Here is a 16,510-nt window from a genome sequence, read left to right as displayed (position 1 = left end):
CTACCTGATCCTGACCCTAGGGCCAGTTATATGAGGGAGGACATATATGGGGGGAGATAGCCTCCGGGAGAGGGTTATGATATCATCGAGCGAGACATGGCATACCCTGTTCCTTTTTGAAGATACACTTCTGATTCCCCATGCCCTAAAAGCCTAACACCTTCCCTCTTTCCCTCATAGAGAGGAGTACAAATCTTGTGTTACACCCAAAGGCCAACCTTCACAATCCAACTGGTTGTGCAAAATTATGAGAGGCACTTTTTCCAATTTCACCTACTCTTCTTCCAAACCCATTGCAAACATTTATACAGTGTTTTCCGGAAGGGACTACCATTCCCACAATCCCCAGAACACTGGGGTGGGGAAGAGGAGTGGAGTAATACAGAGCACAGGAATCCACAAGCACACTAGTGGCTGCAATCATACACCTGTGACCTGGACATTTAAATCACGGAAGCAAGAAACGCAAGCAGGCTGCTGGCAGGAGCGAGTTGCTACCCTCTGTGCAGGGACGTCTGGAAGGAAATCAATGGAGTAAACTGGTTCAGGAACCTGAAGGGAGAAGGCTGCTGGAAGATGACACACGGCGTCAACACCAGAAACCAGTGGAGGGCACCTAGGCATTCGTGGGCGTCAGAGAACAGTGCTTTGCTCAACGGAATCCCATGCGAAGCAAACAAGCACAGCGGAAGACTCAGGAAGCAGGAAAACAGTGGATAAGTGGTCATGAAGCAGAAAGCAGCAGGAGACCATCACCGGCAGACCGCAGAAGAAACGAGAGATGCCATCAAGAACTGTTGAGTCCACGTAGGGACAGAGGGGATACCGAAGCATACAGGTGGCCGTGCCAAACTGAAAAATTTACTCATAGCGAAACCAAGAGAGAGAGAAAAAAATGTTTCTAAAACTCGAGAAAGACTGAAAGAGCAGTTTTCTAAGAGGAGATACTTTCAAGTTTGTCAATGCGCGTTGGAAGAATATAAGAGAGACATTAAAGAGACCATATATAAGAAACCAAGTATATTAGCCAAGGAGGTTAAAAAGCGGAACCATCAAAGGTGGGAGAGTGAATAGGAGCTCACATATGAAAAGCACTGGCAGGAGAGTATACCAGGCAATTACAAGTGTGTGTTTTCAAGAGGCCATGGCAGGAGAGTATACCAAACAATTGTAAAAGTGTGAGTCCATAAGGTCTGGAAGGAGAGTATACCAGGCAGTTGTTGTTAAGATGGATTTCTAAACTCGGACCTGGTGGGCAGATGTTTAGCAAGATAGCTCAGGGGCAACGTGCTTGCCTTCGAAGCAAAACGACACAGAGCAACACAGGTTCTATATCCGGGTCCGCGCTTAGAAACCTCTGGGTATTAAGCGCGTTATAAATAACCAATCATATCATATAAATAACCAATCATATCACCCTCAGTTTAGTGAAACAGAGGAACATTCTGGACAAGCCAGACCAATCTAGGTAAGTGGTCAAACTAAGGGCCTCATTACGAGTCCGGCGGTAGCCGTGCCGGAAAAACCGTCAGGCTGCCAACGGACTCGAAATACCATTCTGCCTCCGTGATTGCCAGAATCACTGGGGCATTACAACCCCGGTGACCCGGTAATTCCGGAGGCAGAATTCCGTAAATCCCCATTCCCATGGAGTCCCATAGGATGGGGACAATAGAAACACTGGTTCCGTCTATGACGGAGCCTGTGTTTCCAATTCCGCCTGCAGGCGGGTGGCGTTACTCCCACCAGGTCAGACCTGGCGGGAGTGACATCACCCGGCTGCAGGACTCATAATAAGGGCCTAAGTCTCAGGAGGGGTGCGAATGATCGGAAGCCCACAGTGAGCACACACAGTAACAAACCACAAATTACTCTTAGACAAGTGTATATGAAAAATATCTATACATTTATGGTCGACTGGACCAAATGACACAAGGAAACTTTAGTTATGCAAAAAAACAAAAAACACTTACCACACAAAGGGCCTCATCACGAATTTGGCGGTAACCCTAAAATGCGGCGGTAGCGCTATTACCGCCAAATTTAAGGGTCTGCCAAATCACAGGTTTGGCAGACCCTTAGCTGGGGGGAAATCCGCCGAAATTTCACGCTATTACCGCCAGCGGTAAGAGTGCAAAAATTACCCATTGAGCCCAATAGGGAATGGGGAATTCCCGAATGGGCTCAGTGGGGAATGGGCAATAGCCGTTTTGCCAAACCCGTGATCCGGCGCTATTAGCGCCAGGGGGTTTGGCGGTAGGGCTATTAACGCTGGCGCTAATAGCGCCGGCGTTACCGCCCAACTCGTGATGAGGCCCAAAATCCTTATACTAAATAACATTTATACACTGCCTTTCCTAATGAGACACAGCAGTAAAACAAATCCACAACCTGTGAAGAGAGAGTTGAGTTAACACACTAGGAGCACCAGGTCATTGGTCAGAGCCGTTCCCTAACTTTCGAGTCCAGCCCTAAGAAGCAGAAAGCCTTGCACTCAACTGTATAGTTGTGCGTTAAAACGCACAATCACGCAAGTAGCACAAAAAGCGGGTCTTCTTGGGAGGGCTGTAGTAAGTCAGGAAGGGGCTTGAGGCGATGAAGAATTGGTTCCAACTATTCGAGTAGGGTCTGCCCTTTTGAAGCAGAACAGTTTTCACAAGTTGAGAATAGCTAGGGAGCGCAGGCTAACCCAGCCAAGATCGAATACCTTTAAGGGATACTCATGCATAAAAATGATCGGTTGTGCCAGGGCGCCACCGGTAAGTGATGCAAGTACTCACCGAGCCTCTGCACAGTCCACACCAAACAGTTTAGTCAAGGTCGTTAGAAAGCCTGAGTACAGCAGTTTTGCAGCGCTACGGCTCTCAGCGGCTGCGTGATAGAACGATCATCCATGATGGGACAGTTGCCTTTTCTCAGCTTCCGAAGGAGGTATGAAACAAATTCTGGTTCAGCAGGCTTCAGGGCACAGAAGAGCAAAACAGCCAGGCTCCTACAGAGACGGTCACCAACAGGTAGTGATGTGGGAATTGCAGATGCAGGCAGCGTTAGGCACTCTCCTAATTCGGGACCCAGAGGAGCTATGCCTGCGAAATCTGGCAGGAGAATACACGGGACCACAAGCAAGCGATCTCCCAAGTCTCAGGGTAGATCTGGACAGTTCACTGGATGGCCCAGGATCAAATCCGAAAGGGGCTCGTTTGGTGGGTAAGCAGGGGGCGCTGGGAGTAGTTGTTCCCAAAGTCACCTCTTCTCCCTCTCTCATCTCTGACTGTCTGTCTGTCTGCCATCCAGGAGTGGTGTGCCGCCAATGATCTCTGTCTTAATGCCAGTAAGACCGAGATTCTCCTCATCGGCACACCTGCTCCCTCCTTTCCTGTCACTCTCTGGCCGGTCTCTCTTGGCCCTCCACCTGCTCCCTCCTGTGAGGTTAAATACCTCGGGGACATCTTCGACTCCACACTCTCCTTCTCGCCTCACATCTCCAACGTCTCTAAGAAGTCACACTACCAGCTGCACCTCCTAAGAGGTATTCTTCCTTTCCTCTCCTTCCCCCTGAAGCTCACTGTCTCCAGAGCTCTTGTTCTCTCTAGGCTGGACTATTACAACAGTCTCTTTCTAAATCTGCCTGTTTCTACTCTCTGCCCTCTGCAACTCATCCAGAACAGGACTGGGAGACTTGTCCTTGGCCTCAAGCCCAGGGATCGTATCTCTCCAGGACTGAAATCTATAAAATTGGCTCCCAGTGGCTGCAAGGATTAAGTTCAACACACTCTGCATTGTCCACAAGGCCTTTTGGGGCCTGGGGCCTAAATACCTTCAGCTCTCTCTTCCTAAATATCTTCCTTCTCAAGCTCTTCGTTCATCCGCCTCCAACTCCCTCAAGGTCAGTCACTTCTCCAAGCAACGAGTTGGTGGTAGATCTCTTTCTTCGGCTGGGGCCTCCCTCTGGTACAGCCTCCCAGTCTCCCTGAACCTTGAGGAGAACCATTTCCGGTTCTGGAAGCACCTCAAAACATTTCTCTTCGCTTCTGCTGTTTTCTTCCTCTCCCCTGATGACTCCTGGCTGTAACTGATACTGCACTGGCTACCTGGCCACTCTCTGTTCTCGGGCCCAGGTCCCTTCCCCCGCCAGTCACACACCTGCACTGCCCTTCCTGGCAACTCCTGCATGTGGGACTGTTTCTGTATCCATACAGTCCCACTACCAGCACTTGACACCTGATGTCTGCACTTACCCTTGCACTTGCCACTTGCTGGCCGTACTTTACTAATTGTTATTTATTCTATTATCCCATGTACTGCACTGTCCCCTATCCCTTTTCCTCGCACTTTCCCACTCCCCTCCCTCCCATGCACTTGTGCAATCTGAATGACACCTGGCCTATTAGGATCGGTGTCTGTCTTCCCTCTGTCCCTCCCCTTGCCGCGTCGCGCCTTGAACCATTTGTGTATAGGCGTGTTATAAATGCCATATCATATCATATCACTACTCCAAAGGGGCAAACTGCCTTGACAGGCCTTCTTGATCAAAGAAGAAGCAGGGGTCTGACGGGACAGCAGCAGGTGAAAGGTGCCAAAACCTTCCAAAGCATCTCTGGTGGTTTCACAAGTCTGTTTCTTCATGCAGGAGGCTTGGCTCCTTCTTTAGTTTGGTGAGAACTCAGGTGATCAACCTAGAATGGATGTAGAGCCCCTTCTCTTATCCAAGATTAGCTTTGCGCCAAAATTGAGGACTTCCAATCGAAGATCTGCTCTATTGCAGGCATCCCTGTCGTGGTCCAATCACGGTCCACAGTGGTCTCAGTCATTCAGGCACTCCAGACATCCTGGCACCAGTATTGTGGATTGGGACCAGACAGTCCCAACCTGCTTCCTGGGCACACACATGCGACAGGCAGAAGCCTGTGAAAGAGATCGGTTTTCGTGGGAGGCTGAATGCCCAAATAAGGAAAACCCGAGTTACTTGACCTGGGTGAAGTCAAGGGAACAAAATGGCCATGTGACAGAACAAAAGACTTTGTGGCTCGCCCATTTTCAGACCTTGCTACAGTCTTGAACCAAATGCAGTAAGCACAATGATATTCAGTAAAAAGAAGTAAAACATTTATAAAAAGTAACTGCTGATAGTTCGTCCCAAGCAGACTCATATAATCACAAAAAAATCTTTGAGGCTCCCTAGGGCCATAAAACAAATAGGGACCCCAGTGCACGGTACTGGTAGGTACATTGTGCACTGTTAAAAAGTTACCACGAAATGTCAACATAGTCAAGACTAAGGGAAACATAGGTTCCTAGTACAGACAGCCTGAAGGATGTGTCAGTTTCCCCATAACAAGTGAGCAAAACCCCAGGGGAGTACAGCAGAAGGCTGGGCCCCACTGGTAAAGGTCAGGATAGGATAGCCAAACAAAAGCAAAAGGTTTGGGGGTATCCACAAATGGAAGGAAAATTACACATACATGAAATCTTCCTGACAGTTGCAATTGTGTAAAAGAAATCCTGGTAGGGAAATACACCAGGCAAGTTGGAAGTTAATAAGACGCAAGAAATAGCCAGCGGGCTGTGTTAGTTTAAGAGACTCAGTAACAGAAACGCTGGCAGGAGAAGACACCAGATGCATAAAAAGAAAGACGCCCAATTTGAAGAAAACCGTTGTTGTTGACCGAAGTGAACGTCAAGGACTATTATTTGTAACCTAAGAAAGTGACGAAGAATCCAGGGGAAGGAAAGAAACCTCTGGAGCAAAGATACCCATCCTTGATAAGAAAGTGACGAAGAATCCAGGGGAAGGGAAGAAACCTCTGGAGAAAAGATACCCATCCTTGATAAGAAAGTGACGAAGAATCCAGGGGAAGGGAAGAAACCTCAGGAGCAAAGATACCCATCCTTGATAAGAAAGTGACGAAGAATCCAGGGGAAGGGAAGAAACCTCTGGAGCAAAGACACCCATCCTTGATAAGAAAGTGACGAAGAATCCAGGGGAAGGAAAGAAAACTCCGGAGCAAAGAGACCCATCCTTGATAAGAAAGTGACGAAGAATCCAGGGGAAGGGAAGAAACCTCTGAAGCAAAGATACCCATCCTTGATAAGAAATTGACGAAGAATCCAGGGGAAGGGAAGAAACCTCTGGAGCAAAGATACCCATCCTTGATAAGAAAGTGACGAAGAATCCAGGGGAAGGGAAGAAACCTCTGGAGAAAAGATACCCATCCTTGATAAGAAAGTGACGAAGAATCCAGGGGAAGGGAAGAAACCTCTGGAGCAATGATACCCATCCTTGATAAGAAAATGACGAAGAATCCAGGGGAAGGGAAGAAACCTCAGGAGCAAAGATACCCATCCTTGATAAGAAAGTGACGAAGAATCCAGGGGAAGGGAAGAAACCTCTGGAGCAAAGATACCCATCCTTGATAAGAAAGTGACGAAGAATCCAGGGGAAGGGAAGAAACCTCTGGAGCAAAGATACCCATCCTTGATAAGAAAGTGACGAAGAATCCAGGGGAAGGGAAGAAACCTCTGGAGCAAAGATACCCATCCTTGATAAGAAAGTGACAAAGAATCCAGGGGAAGGGAAGAAACCTCTGGAGCAAAGATACCCATCCTTGATAAGAAAGTGACGAAGAATCCAGGGGAAGGGAAGAAACCTCAGGAGCAAAGATACCCATCCTTGATAAGAAAATGAGGAAGAATCCAGGGGAAGGGAAGAAACCTCAGGAGCAAAGATACCCATCCTTGATAAGAAAGTGACGAAGAATCCAGGGCAAGGGAAGAAACCCCGAGCAAAGATACCCATCCTTGATAAGAAAATGAGGAAGAATCCAGGGGAAGGGAAGAAACCTCAGGAGCAAAGATACCCATCCTTGATAAGAAAATGACGAAGAATCCAGGGGAAGGGAAGAAACCTCAGGAGTGTTCTGACTTGAGTGTCGTGTAGACCGTTGAAACCTCCGTCCTCAAGTGACGCACAGGGGAACTAAAAGAAACCCGCTGTGCGACCTTTGGGGCCACAGGTGGGAGATGTCACTTCCCGGATCCACGGAACCTCTGCAACACCGATGCTGCTGTCAAAAAGGAACGAGGTTAAGTACCAGGCAATTACAATATATCACGTTAACCAAAGGATCTGAATAGTCTTACCTATCTGGTGTTAGGAAAACCCAGGAAACCTAGGAGGGAGGTTCGAGACTCAGATGAGGCGGTCCCTAGAACAGTAGAACCGCAGAACAGCGTGGATGCAGGATAAGCCACCTGTAGGACTGAAGGCGTGACTTGAATCCCAAGAGGGAAATGGCGTAGGAGTTCAGCAAGGTACCAAGGGATGATCCAAAGGCAAGTCAGGGTCGTGTCCAAAATCCAGCAACAGGTAAACAGTTCCAAGCAAAGGTACCAAGGAGTATCCGAAGGAGTCCGAGATAGAGTTCCGAGATCAAGGTAAACAGTAGAGCAAAACGTAACGCCAAACAGGGTCTGAAGACAGCTGAGAAGCAATGAGTGTTCTGTGTCTCAAGCTTTATATACTGTGCGTTTCTGGGTCATGTGACGTTTCTGGGTCATGTGACGTCCACCAAGGTCACGTGAGGAACGCCACTCTGGATCACGTGATCGGCGTGGAGATGTAACGCCGCCCCTTCTGCTGTATGTTCTCCATGGCAACTGCCAGTGCAGGAAGGGTTGCAGTCGAGCCCCTACACCATACCTGGTACGGAGCTTTCGGTCCTTTGGGTTAACCGAATCACATGAGCCTCGAACCCTGGAGGGAGGTGTTGGGGAAATGCGAGCAGTGTTCTGGTGTGCAGTGGATCGGTGTGCAGAGGATCGCCTAACATAGCCCCCCCCACCCCGCAACGGCCCACGACCCCGTGGGCAGGACGGGTGATCCCTATGGAAGCGAGCTACCAACCGAGGGGCGTCAAGATCCAAGGCGGAAACCCAAGAATATTCCTCCGGTCCGTACCCTTTCCAATCCACCAAATACTGGAGCCTACCCCAAAACCAACGGGAACCCAAAATGGCCGACACTTCAAAAACATCAGGAGAGGCCAGGGACACCGGAGCAACAGGGGCTCGGAGGCGGGAAGAATCAGGACATGGCTTGAGGAGAGAGACATGAAACACAGGATGGATACGCCAAGAACTTGGGAGAACTAGACGAAAAGCCACCGGATTCACAACCTGAGAGACCACATGAGGGCCAACGAAACGAGGTAGTAGTTTCCGGCAACCCACTAGGCGAAGGTGACGTGAAGACAACCACACTCTAGAACCCACCACCAGGGGAGGAGCAGCCAGACGCTTGCCGCCAACACGGGCCTTCATAGAAGCCTTTGCTTCAGTGAGATGGACCACAGTACTAGCATGAACAGCAGACAGATCCCTAAGACAAGCCGTGGCCGCCGGATTCGAAGAAACAGAAGCATCAGGGACAGGCAAGACCTTGGGATGTTGACCGTAGAGGGCGTAGAATGGAGAAAAACCTGTAGCAGAATGAGCCGCGTTATTGTATGCGAACTCAGCAAGCCGTAAAACGGTCAACCAGGAGGTCTGTTGTTGCAATATAAGACAACGAAGATACTGCTCCATAGATTGATTCGTCCTTTCGGTCTGCCCATCAGTCTCAGGATGATAAGCCGAAGAATACCTGGTATCGATGCCCAGTAATTTAGTCAATGACCTCCAAAAACGAGAGGTGAACTGTGACCCTCGATCGGATACGATGACCGAAGGAAGTCCAAATAACACGAACACATGCTCAAAAAACAAGTCTGTCAAGACCGGGCCGAAGGAATACCCTTACAAGGAACAAAACGAGCCATTTTTGTGAACGTATCCACCACCACCCAGATGGTGTCAAAACCTTGTAACTTGGGGAGATCGGTTACGAAATCCATTGTCAGTGTATGCCAAGGTTTTGGAGGTACCGGAAGCGGAAGCAGCAGCCCAACCGGTCGTCCTCTTCGATGTTTAGCCTGAGCACAAACAGCGCATGAATTGACATAGCATTCCACATCGCGCTTCATAGAGGGCCACCAACACCAGCACTTTAGGAGATCCAAAGTGCGCTCTTGACCGGGATGGGCATTGAAGGGAGCATCATGAGACCACTCAAGGGCCAAATTACGAGTGTCAGGTGTGGGAAGAAACAGACGTTCATGCACGAAAGGCAAACCATTAGAATACACGGGGTCCCAATCTCGCAATTGGTCGGAATGATTGCTAGTCCAAGATCGTACAGAATCTAACAAAGACAAAGAGGGAGTGCAGAGACAAATCACATGACTCTTTCCGAGAACACTGTCAGGGAAGGTTGGCAACTCGACCCCACCCGGGGAACGTGACAAGGCGTCCGTTTTTCCATGTGACGTTCCAGGACGATGCATAATATGGAAATAAAAAGAGGAAAAGAAAAGATGCCAGCGGACCTGTCTGCTATTGATGCACTTCAATGAGGCCAGATCCTGTAGATTTCGATGATCTGAGTATACAGTGATTGGATGCTTAGCCCCCAGAAGATGATGGCGCCAGACACGAAAGGCGTCCATGGCAGCCAGGAGTTCCTTCTCCGTTACGGTATAATGGGTCTCAGTATTGGAGAACTTACGGGAATGGTATGCTACCGGGTGCAATTTGCCTGTTGTAGGACATGTCTGAGACAAAACCGCACCAAGAGCAAAAGAAGAGGCATCCGCCTCAACTATGAACGGAAGATCGGGATTGGGGTGCTGGAGCACCGGTGCAGTAGTGAAAGCGGTTTTCAAAGCCTCAAAAGATTCCTGATGTTCCCTCTGCCATCGATAGGGTACCTGAGGGCTGGTCAGGGCCGTGAGCGGGGCAACAATTGTGGAAAAGGAGGAAATAAAACGCCTATAAAAGTTGGCGAAGCCCAAAAAGGCCTGCAAGAACTTGAGTCTTTGAGGTACTGGCCAATCTAGGACTGCTTTAACCTTGGATTCGTTCATGGATAACGCCCCAGGGGTAATGTGGAATCCCAGAAACTCAACAGACGTTTTATGGAACTGACATTTCTCGGGTTTGGCAAATAGGGAATGTTCCCTCAGACGGGATAGTACTTCTCGGACATGCTTTACATGGTCATCAAGATTACGTGAAAAGATCAAGATGTCGTCCAAATACACAACCATGTATACATCCAGAACGTCCCTGAATATGTCATTCATAAAACGCTGGAATGTGGCCGGGGCATTACATAGGCCGAAGGGCATGACTAGGTATTCATACAAGCCGTAACGGGTACAAAAAGCAGTTTTCCACTCATCGCCCTCGCGAACGCGCACTAGATTGTATGCGCCGCGAAGATCCAGCTTGGTGAAAACAGAAGCATGAGATAAATGGTCCAGAAGGGGTGTGATTAACGGAATTGGATATCTATCCTTTTTCGTGATGGCATTAAGACGCCGATAATCCACACAAGGACGTAAATCCCCCTCTTTCTTAGGTACAAAAAATATAGGGCTTGCAGCTGGTGAAGTAGAGGGGCGGATGTGTCCTAATCGTAGGGCGTTCTGTACATACTGTTTCAATGCTTGTTCTTCCGAAGGAGACAAGGAATAAATCCTGCCTGAAGGAATAGTGGAATCAGGGATTAATTCAATTGGGCAGTCATATGGTCTGTGTGGAGGAAGTACCTCGGAAGAACCACGATCGAAAACTGATTTGAATGCTTTATACTCAGATGGAATCACTGACACCACCCCCCCCCAACGGTATGGGAATTCACAACCTCTGATCCATCATCATTCAGCGTAAGTTGAGCTAAGGCTCCCAAGGCCCGAGAAGGAGTATCGGTTGCTTGATGGGTAGGGAGACAATAGTTCTGACAAATCTCAAACTCGAAGAGCACCGTGCCTGATTGCCAATTAATCAGAGGATTGTGTTCACGTAACCATGGTATTCCTAATATGATACCGAATTGAGGTGTGGTAATCAAGTCAAAACTTAACGTCTCTGTGTGAATGTCTTGTATGGTCAACAATAGAGGTGCAGTTTGGTGTCTAACAGGACCAGAGACTAATGCAGTGCCATCTACGGCCTGAACAGGTTCAGGTCGGGTTTTTATCATTAAAGGTAGATTGCGGGAATGGGCTAACGCAATGTCTATGTAGTTCCCAGTAGCACCTGAGTCAATGATGATCGTGACTGCATGAAAAATACCTGTAGAGGGACAAAGAGTGGCCTTTACAAAGATGGGTTGAACACGAGCAAAGGCAAGAGGGGTACCCGGAGATGAAGACTGAACACTCGACCTGATCTCCGGATCTAAGGTCGAGCTGTCCGAAAAACCTGACTCTTCTTGGGACGTCGAGGACATTCCATCACATAATGTCCCGTGGTGACACAATGAAAGCATGCATTATCCACCCTTCTACGTTCTCTCTCAGATGTTGTAATAGGGCTACGTAAACCTCCTACTTGCATAGGTTCTTCCGTACTAGAAGCAGGGGTACTGACGACTGTAGGGTGGGAAGAAACCCCCAACTCGGCTGTACGCTCTGATCGCCGTGCATCTACCTGCAGAGCAAGATCCACTAGTTCCTGAAACTGAGTGGGCATGGAAGGTATCAATGCTAAAGCATCTTTCATTACGTTACTCAACCCCCTATAAAAGATAACTGCCCGCTTGTTTTCTGGCCATGATGTCTCGGCAACCAATTGATTGAACAGGGTGATGTAATCTATCAAAGTCCCTCTGCCCTGAGTTAGTTCTAACAACTCCAAATCCCTAGACTGTGCCTTGTGTCTGGTATCAAAGACTCGAGACATTTCTAGAACTAACAAATCAAAATCATATAGAACCGGGCTATTATTCTCCAATAAAGGATTAGCCCAAGCGGCAGCAGTACCGGCCAAATGGGAAAGGGCAAAGGCGGCTTTAGCAGTGGAATTAGGAAAGGCCAGAGGTCTGCACAAGAAATGTAATTTGCACTGATTTATGAAGGTCCTGAATTTCTTGGGGTCACCTTGATAACGTTCAGGAGCGGCCAGGGGGGAAGGGGTTGGGAGGACCACCGGAGTTGGAGCTGGAGTATTTGCCAAGGGAGGAGGTGTGGTTGAAGTGCTAGCATCTCCGAATTCGGGGTCAGCAGGAAGAGAATGCTGAACACTGTATGGAATCTAATCTTTGGTGAATCACCGTATTCGCGGCGGCCATATCTGCCCTTAATACTGTAATCGCCTGGACTAAAGCAGCTATGGGTTCTTCCGTGGATCCCTGCATTGTCTAACATGACTATATGGCTTCTCAGTCTGTTCTGACTTGAGTGTCGTGTAGACCGTTGAAACCTCCGTCCTCAAGTGACGCACAGGGGAACTAACAGAAACCCGCTGTGCGACCTTTGGGGCCACAGGTGGGAGATGTTACTTCCCGGATCCACGGAACCTCTGGAACACCGATGCTGCTGTCAAAAAGGAACAACGAGGTTAAGTACCAGGCAATTACAATATATCACGTTAACCAAAGGATCTGAATAGTCTTACCTATCTGGTGTTAGGAAAACCCAGGAAACCTAGGAGGGAGGTTCGAGACTCAGATGAGGCGGTCCCTAGAACAGTAGAACCGCATAAAAGCGTGGATGCAGGATAAGCCACCTGTAGGACTGAAGGCGTGACTTGAATCCCAAGAGGGAAATGGCGTAGGAGTTCAGCAAGGTACCAAGGGATGATCCAAAGGCAAGTCAGGGTCGTGTCCAAAATCCAGCAACAGGTAAACAGTTCCAAGCAAAGGTACCAAGGAGTATCTGAAGGAGTCCGAGATAGAGTTCCGAGATCAAGGTAAACAGTAGAGCAAAACGTAAAGCCAAACAGGGTCTGAAGACAGCTGAGAAGCAATGACTGTTCTGTGTCTCAAGCCTTATATACTGTGCGTTTCTGGGTCATGTGACGTTTCTGGGTCATGTGACGTCCACCAAGGTCACGTGAGGAACGCCACTCTGGATCACGTGATCGGCGTGGAGATGTAACGCCGCCCCTTCTGCTGTATGTTCTCCATGGCAACTGCCAGAGCAGGAAGGGTTGCAATCGAGCCCATACACCATACCTGGTACGGAGCTTTCGGTCCTTTGGGTTAACCGAATCACATGAGCCTCGAACCATGGAGGGAGGTCTTGGGAAATGCAAGCAGTGTTCTGGTGTGCAGTGGATCGGTGTGCAGAGGATCGCCTAACAAGGAGCAAAGATACCCATCCTTGATAAGAAAGTGACGAAGAATCCAGGGGAAGGGAAGAAACCTCTGGAGCAAAGATACCCATCCTTGATAAGAAAGTGACGAAGAATCCAGGGGAAGGGAAGAAACCTCTGGAGCAATGATACCCATCCTTGATAAGAAAGTGACGAAGAATCCAGAGGAAGGGAAGAAACCTCTGGAGCAAAGATACCCATCCTTGATAAGAAAGTGACGAAGAATCCAGGGGAAGGGAAGAAACCTCAGGAGCAAAGATACCCATCCTTGATAAGAAAGTGACGAAGAATCCAGGGGAAGGGAAGAAACCTCAGGAGCAAAGATACCCATCCTTGATAAGAAAGTGACGAAGAATCCAGGGGAAGGGAAGAAACCTCAGGAGCAAAGATACCCATCCTTGATAAGAAAGTGACGAAGAATCCAGGGGAAGGGAAGAAACCTCTGGAGCAAAGATACCCATCCTTGATAAGAAAGTGACGAAGAATCCAGGGGAAGGGAAGAAACCTCTGGAGCAAAGATACTCATCCTTGATAGACTTCTTTTTGCAGAAGTTATATATCTTTTCTTTCTTTTGAACATTTGCAAAACACTCAAAGCCAAAGACATTCTCCTTTCCATTTGTTTAGAGTGTGCGGGTCAGAATAGTACTTTGGACACAGTACAGTTTTGTTTGGGAAATTCTGCCACTGACAGATCCTTAGTTTTGAGTTTAGGTAGGGAAATTCTGCTGGTCCAGGGACAGCAAGACCTTTTTCCAACCCCTTTTATGTAATAATACATTTTTTTAACCAAAATCATGTCTATCTTGTGTCCAGGTATCATCCGTGACTTCTCACAGTGTGCTTGTCTGTGCCTTACTTACTAGTACAATAAAAGAGAGCCCACCAACTGTTCTGCAACAGGTCTCCCCCAAAGAACGAATGCTATTCACTAGGATTCAGCAAAAAACACAAAACTTACTTTTACAAAAAAACACTGAATTCCTAATCGTCTTTTGCTTCCTCCTCCCCAGCAGTTTATTTTTCTTGAGACTGGGGGTTTCTGGATTCATATGTGTTGGTAGGTCTTCACCAATAACCGAACATAAGAGTTACCTATCCACCTCAGGGTGGATCTAAAACCTTTTTCAAAGCTTGGTTCTATCTGCAAAATCGTCAAGGCTCTGTGTACCTGGAGCCTCCAGGAATCAGCCAGGAGATGAACACCAAGGCTTTCTATTCCTGCACAGGTGACTGCATTGCTTTTTCTGTGTTGTATGTTGGCTTGGTGGTTTTTAACCCACACATTTTCTTGCATGAAAAATCCTTTTACTTCCCTTCTGACCTTAATTAATCAGGATGGTACCAGCAGCTTTGAAAGCACCAGACCCCTCCTGCTCTTGTATCACTCCTTGCACCCCCTATCCCGGAGATGACATAAAGTGACTGTTCGCAAAGTCTGTGCCTCACAAATAATCAGTAAATAAAGAAATGAAATTTGAGGTGATACCAGACATTTCCAAATACGAGTCGCCTGGTTGGGAATGTATCTAGACTTGTGCTATGAATGTGTAAAACCTGTGGATGAGCCCACAATGCCAACAATGCTATTATGGCTTCAAACATAACCATGTCTTCGAAAAGAACGTAAACGTCACCTACCAGGATTCAGTATCACCAGCCTTGCCAAAACACTGTCCCTCCACTCCCTGGGAGACACTGAGCTTGGGTGCCTCAGCTGGATACATTCAACGGGACTTCTGAACGCTTCCTTGTTTTCAGGAAAGCCTTGAACCCCTGCATTGGAAGCAACACATAACAATGACTGTTTCTGGTTAAAACAAAAGCGGCTGATTTTGTCACACATAGTATTGTCATTCCCCTAATGTTTGGGGCTATCAAAGGGAGAGCTGGTGCAAAGTTTGACACAAACGTCAAACACCAGGGTAGTGTGATGAAGTGCCTTGTCTTGCTCTAGAGGTTGCGGGTGGAGTGGCCAAGGGAGCATAGAGCCGGCACATGCTACAAGATGCAAAGACCAGGGGCGGAGTGGACAGTATCCCCTGCTCAATCGCACCCCCACCCATGAGCTTGGCTGGGACTAATCAACAATGCTTCTTTAAGAAGCGTAAGGCTGCCAGTAAAAGATGTGGATAAATACCCATGGAGACACCAATCGTAAAGAATCTCAAGAGTGCAAACACCTGGAAGCGCACCAAGTGGGTGAAGTGGCTTGGCTGTTTGGCTGAGAGTGCTGCCCGAGAGCCAACAAGCGCCATCGGCAAGTAGAAGTTGCTGTGTGTGGAAACGTGTGGAAACGTGGACCTCACTACTAGCAAGAGACTGCATCTCCCTTGAGGCTCTGCACGCCCTGACATGCCCACTTGCTTGTGGCAGCTATATTTTACGGCTCGTGCACGCGCCTCCGCACGTGCACCAAGTGGGTCAAGAGGCTTGGCTGTTTGGCTGAGAGTCATGTCCGAGAGCCAACAAGTGTTGTCGGCAAGCAGAAGTTGCTGTGTGAGGAAAGGTATGGAAACGTGGACCTCACTACTAGCAAGAGACTACATATAAATATTTTGTGACTCTTAGGGGGTCATTACGAGGTTGGAGGTAATGGAAAAACAATGCCGTAAAGGATTACCGGCACCGCATTCCGCTCCAGGGTATTCCGACCCAAGAACCCGGTATTGGAGGCGCTGCTAATAACGTTGCCGCTAATAGCGGTATGGGCGCGGGCACGCAGGCCTTCAGGCCGGCAATACCGGGATGCCGCTAACAGGAGGACATCACAAGTCAGGCAGACATGCAAATACCGGCATCATGAAGGCGCCAATACGGGATACCGTCATGCAGGCAATACCAGCATCGCAAAGCACCCGTAAACTGCTATGTGCAGTGTTCCCAACTGCCACAGGTGCACACAATCAGCACAGGTGGAGGCAATGGAGTCTGGGCCAGCACAAAAAGAGCACACCCACACACCACACCCCTTCCCACACCAAAATGATTCCACTAGTAGTAGCAATACTGGGGCTGGAGGACATGCATGCATTGCCACACCAGCAACAACAACAGCAGGCACCACAGAGGAGACGCAGGAGGAGAAGGAGGATGATACAGGCCCAGCATGCCCCACCAGTTCATCCAGTGGTACCTCGCAGGCAACCCACAATCCCTTGCATCTGAGCCAGTCCATTCAACCTAACCCCTGAGCAGATCCACACCCTGTACCGTCTGGACCGGGACACCATCACCACCATTGTGGACATGATACACAACGACATTGTCAGCCTCTTTTAAATACGCACCACCATCCTCCCTCTACTGAAGGTAG

The 16,510-nt window shown here is 48.5% G+C and overlaps 1 protein-coding gene across 1 annotated transcript in view; it reads right to left on the bottom strand.

The window, feature by feature from the left end:
• Nucleotides 1-16,510, bottom strand: part of LOC138498190 (zinc finger protein 436-like) — a 141,156-nt gene that overhangs the window by 53,474 nt on the left and 71,172 nt on the right. Inside the window, exon 2 of the mRNA XM_069622070.1 lies at nucleotides 14,836-14,970. Coding sequence (XP_069478171.1) covers nucleotides 14,836-14,970 — 135 coding nt within the window. The remainder of the gene's footprint in view (nucleotides 1-14,835; nucleotides 14,971-16,510) is intronic.

Source organism: Ambystoma mexicanum, chromosome 5q (genome assembly GCF_040938575.1).
Source record: "Ambystoma mexicanum isolate Mex_15411 chromosome 5q, UKY_AmexF1_1, whole genome shotgun sequence".
Taxonomy (NCBI): domain Eukaryota; kingdom Metazoa; phylum Chordata; class Amphibia; order Caudata; family Ambystomatidae; genus Ambystoma; species Ambystoma mexicanum.
The sequence above is the reverse complement of the archived record's forward strand: the minus strand, read 5'-3'. Positions and strand labels throughout refer to the sequence as shown.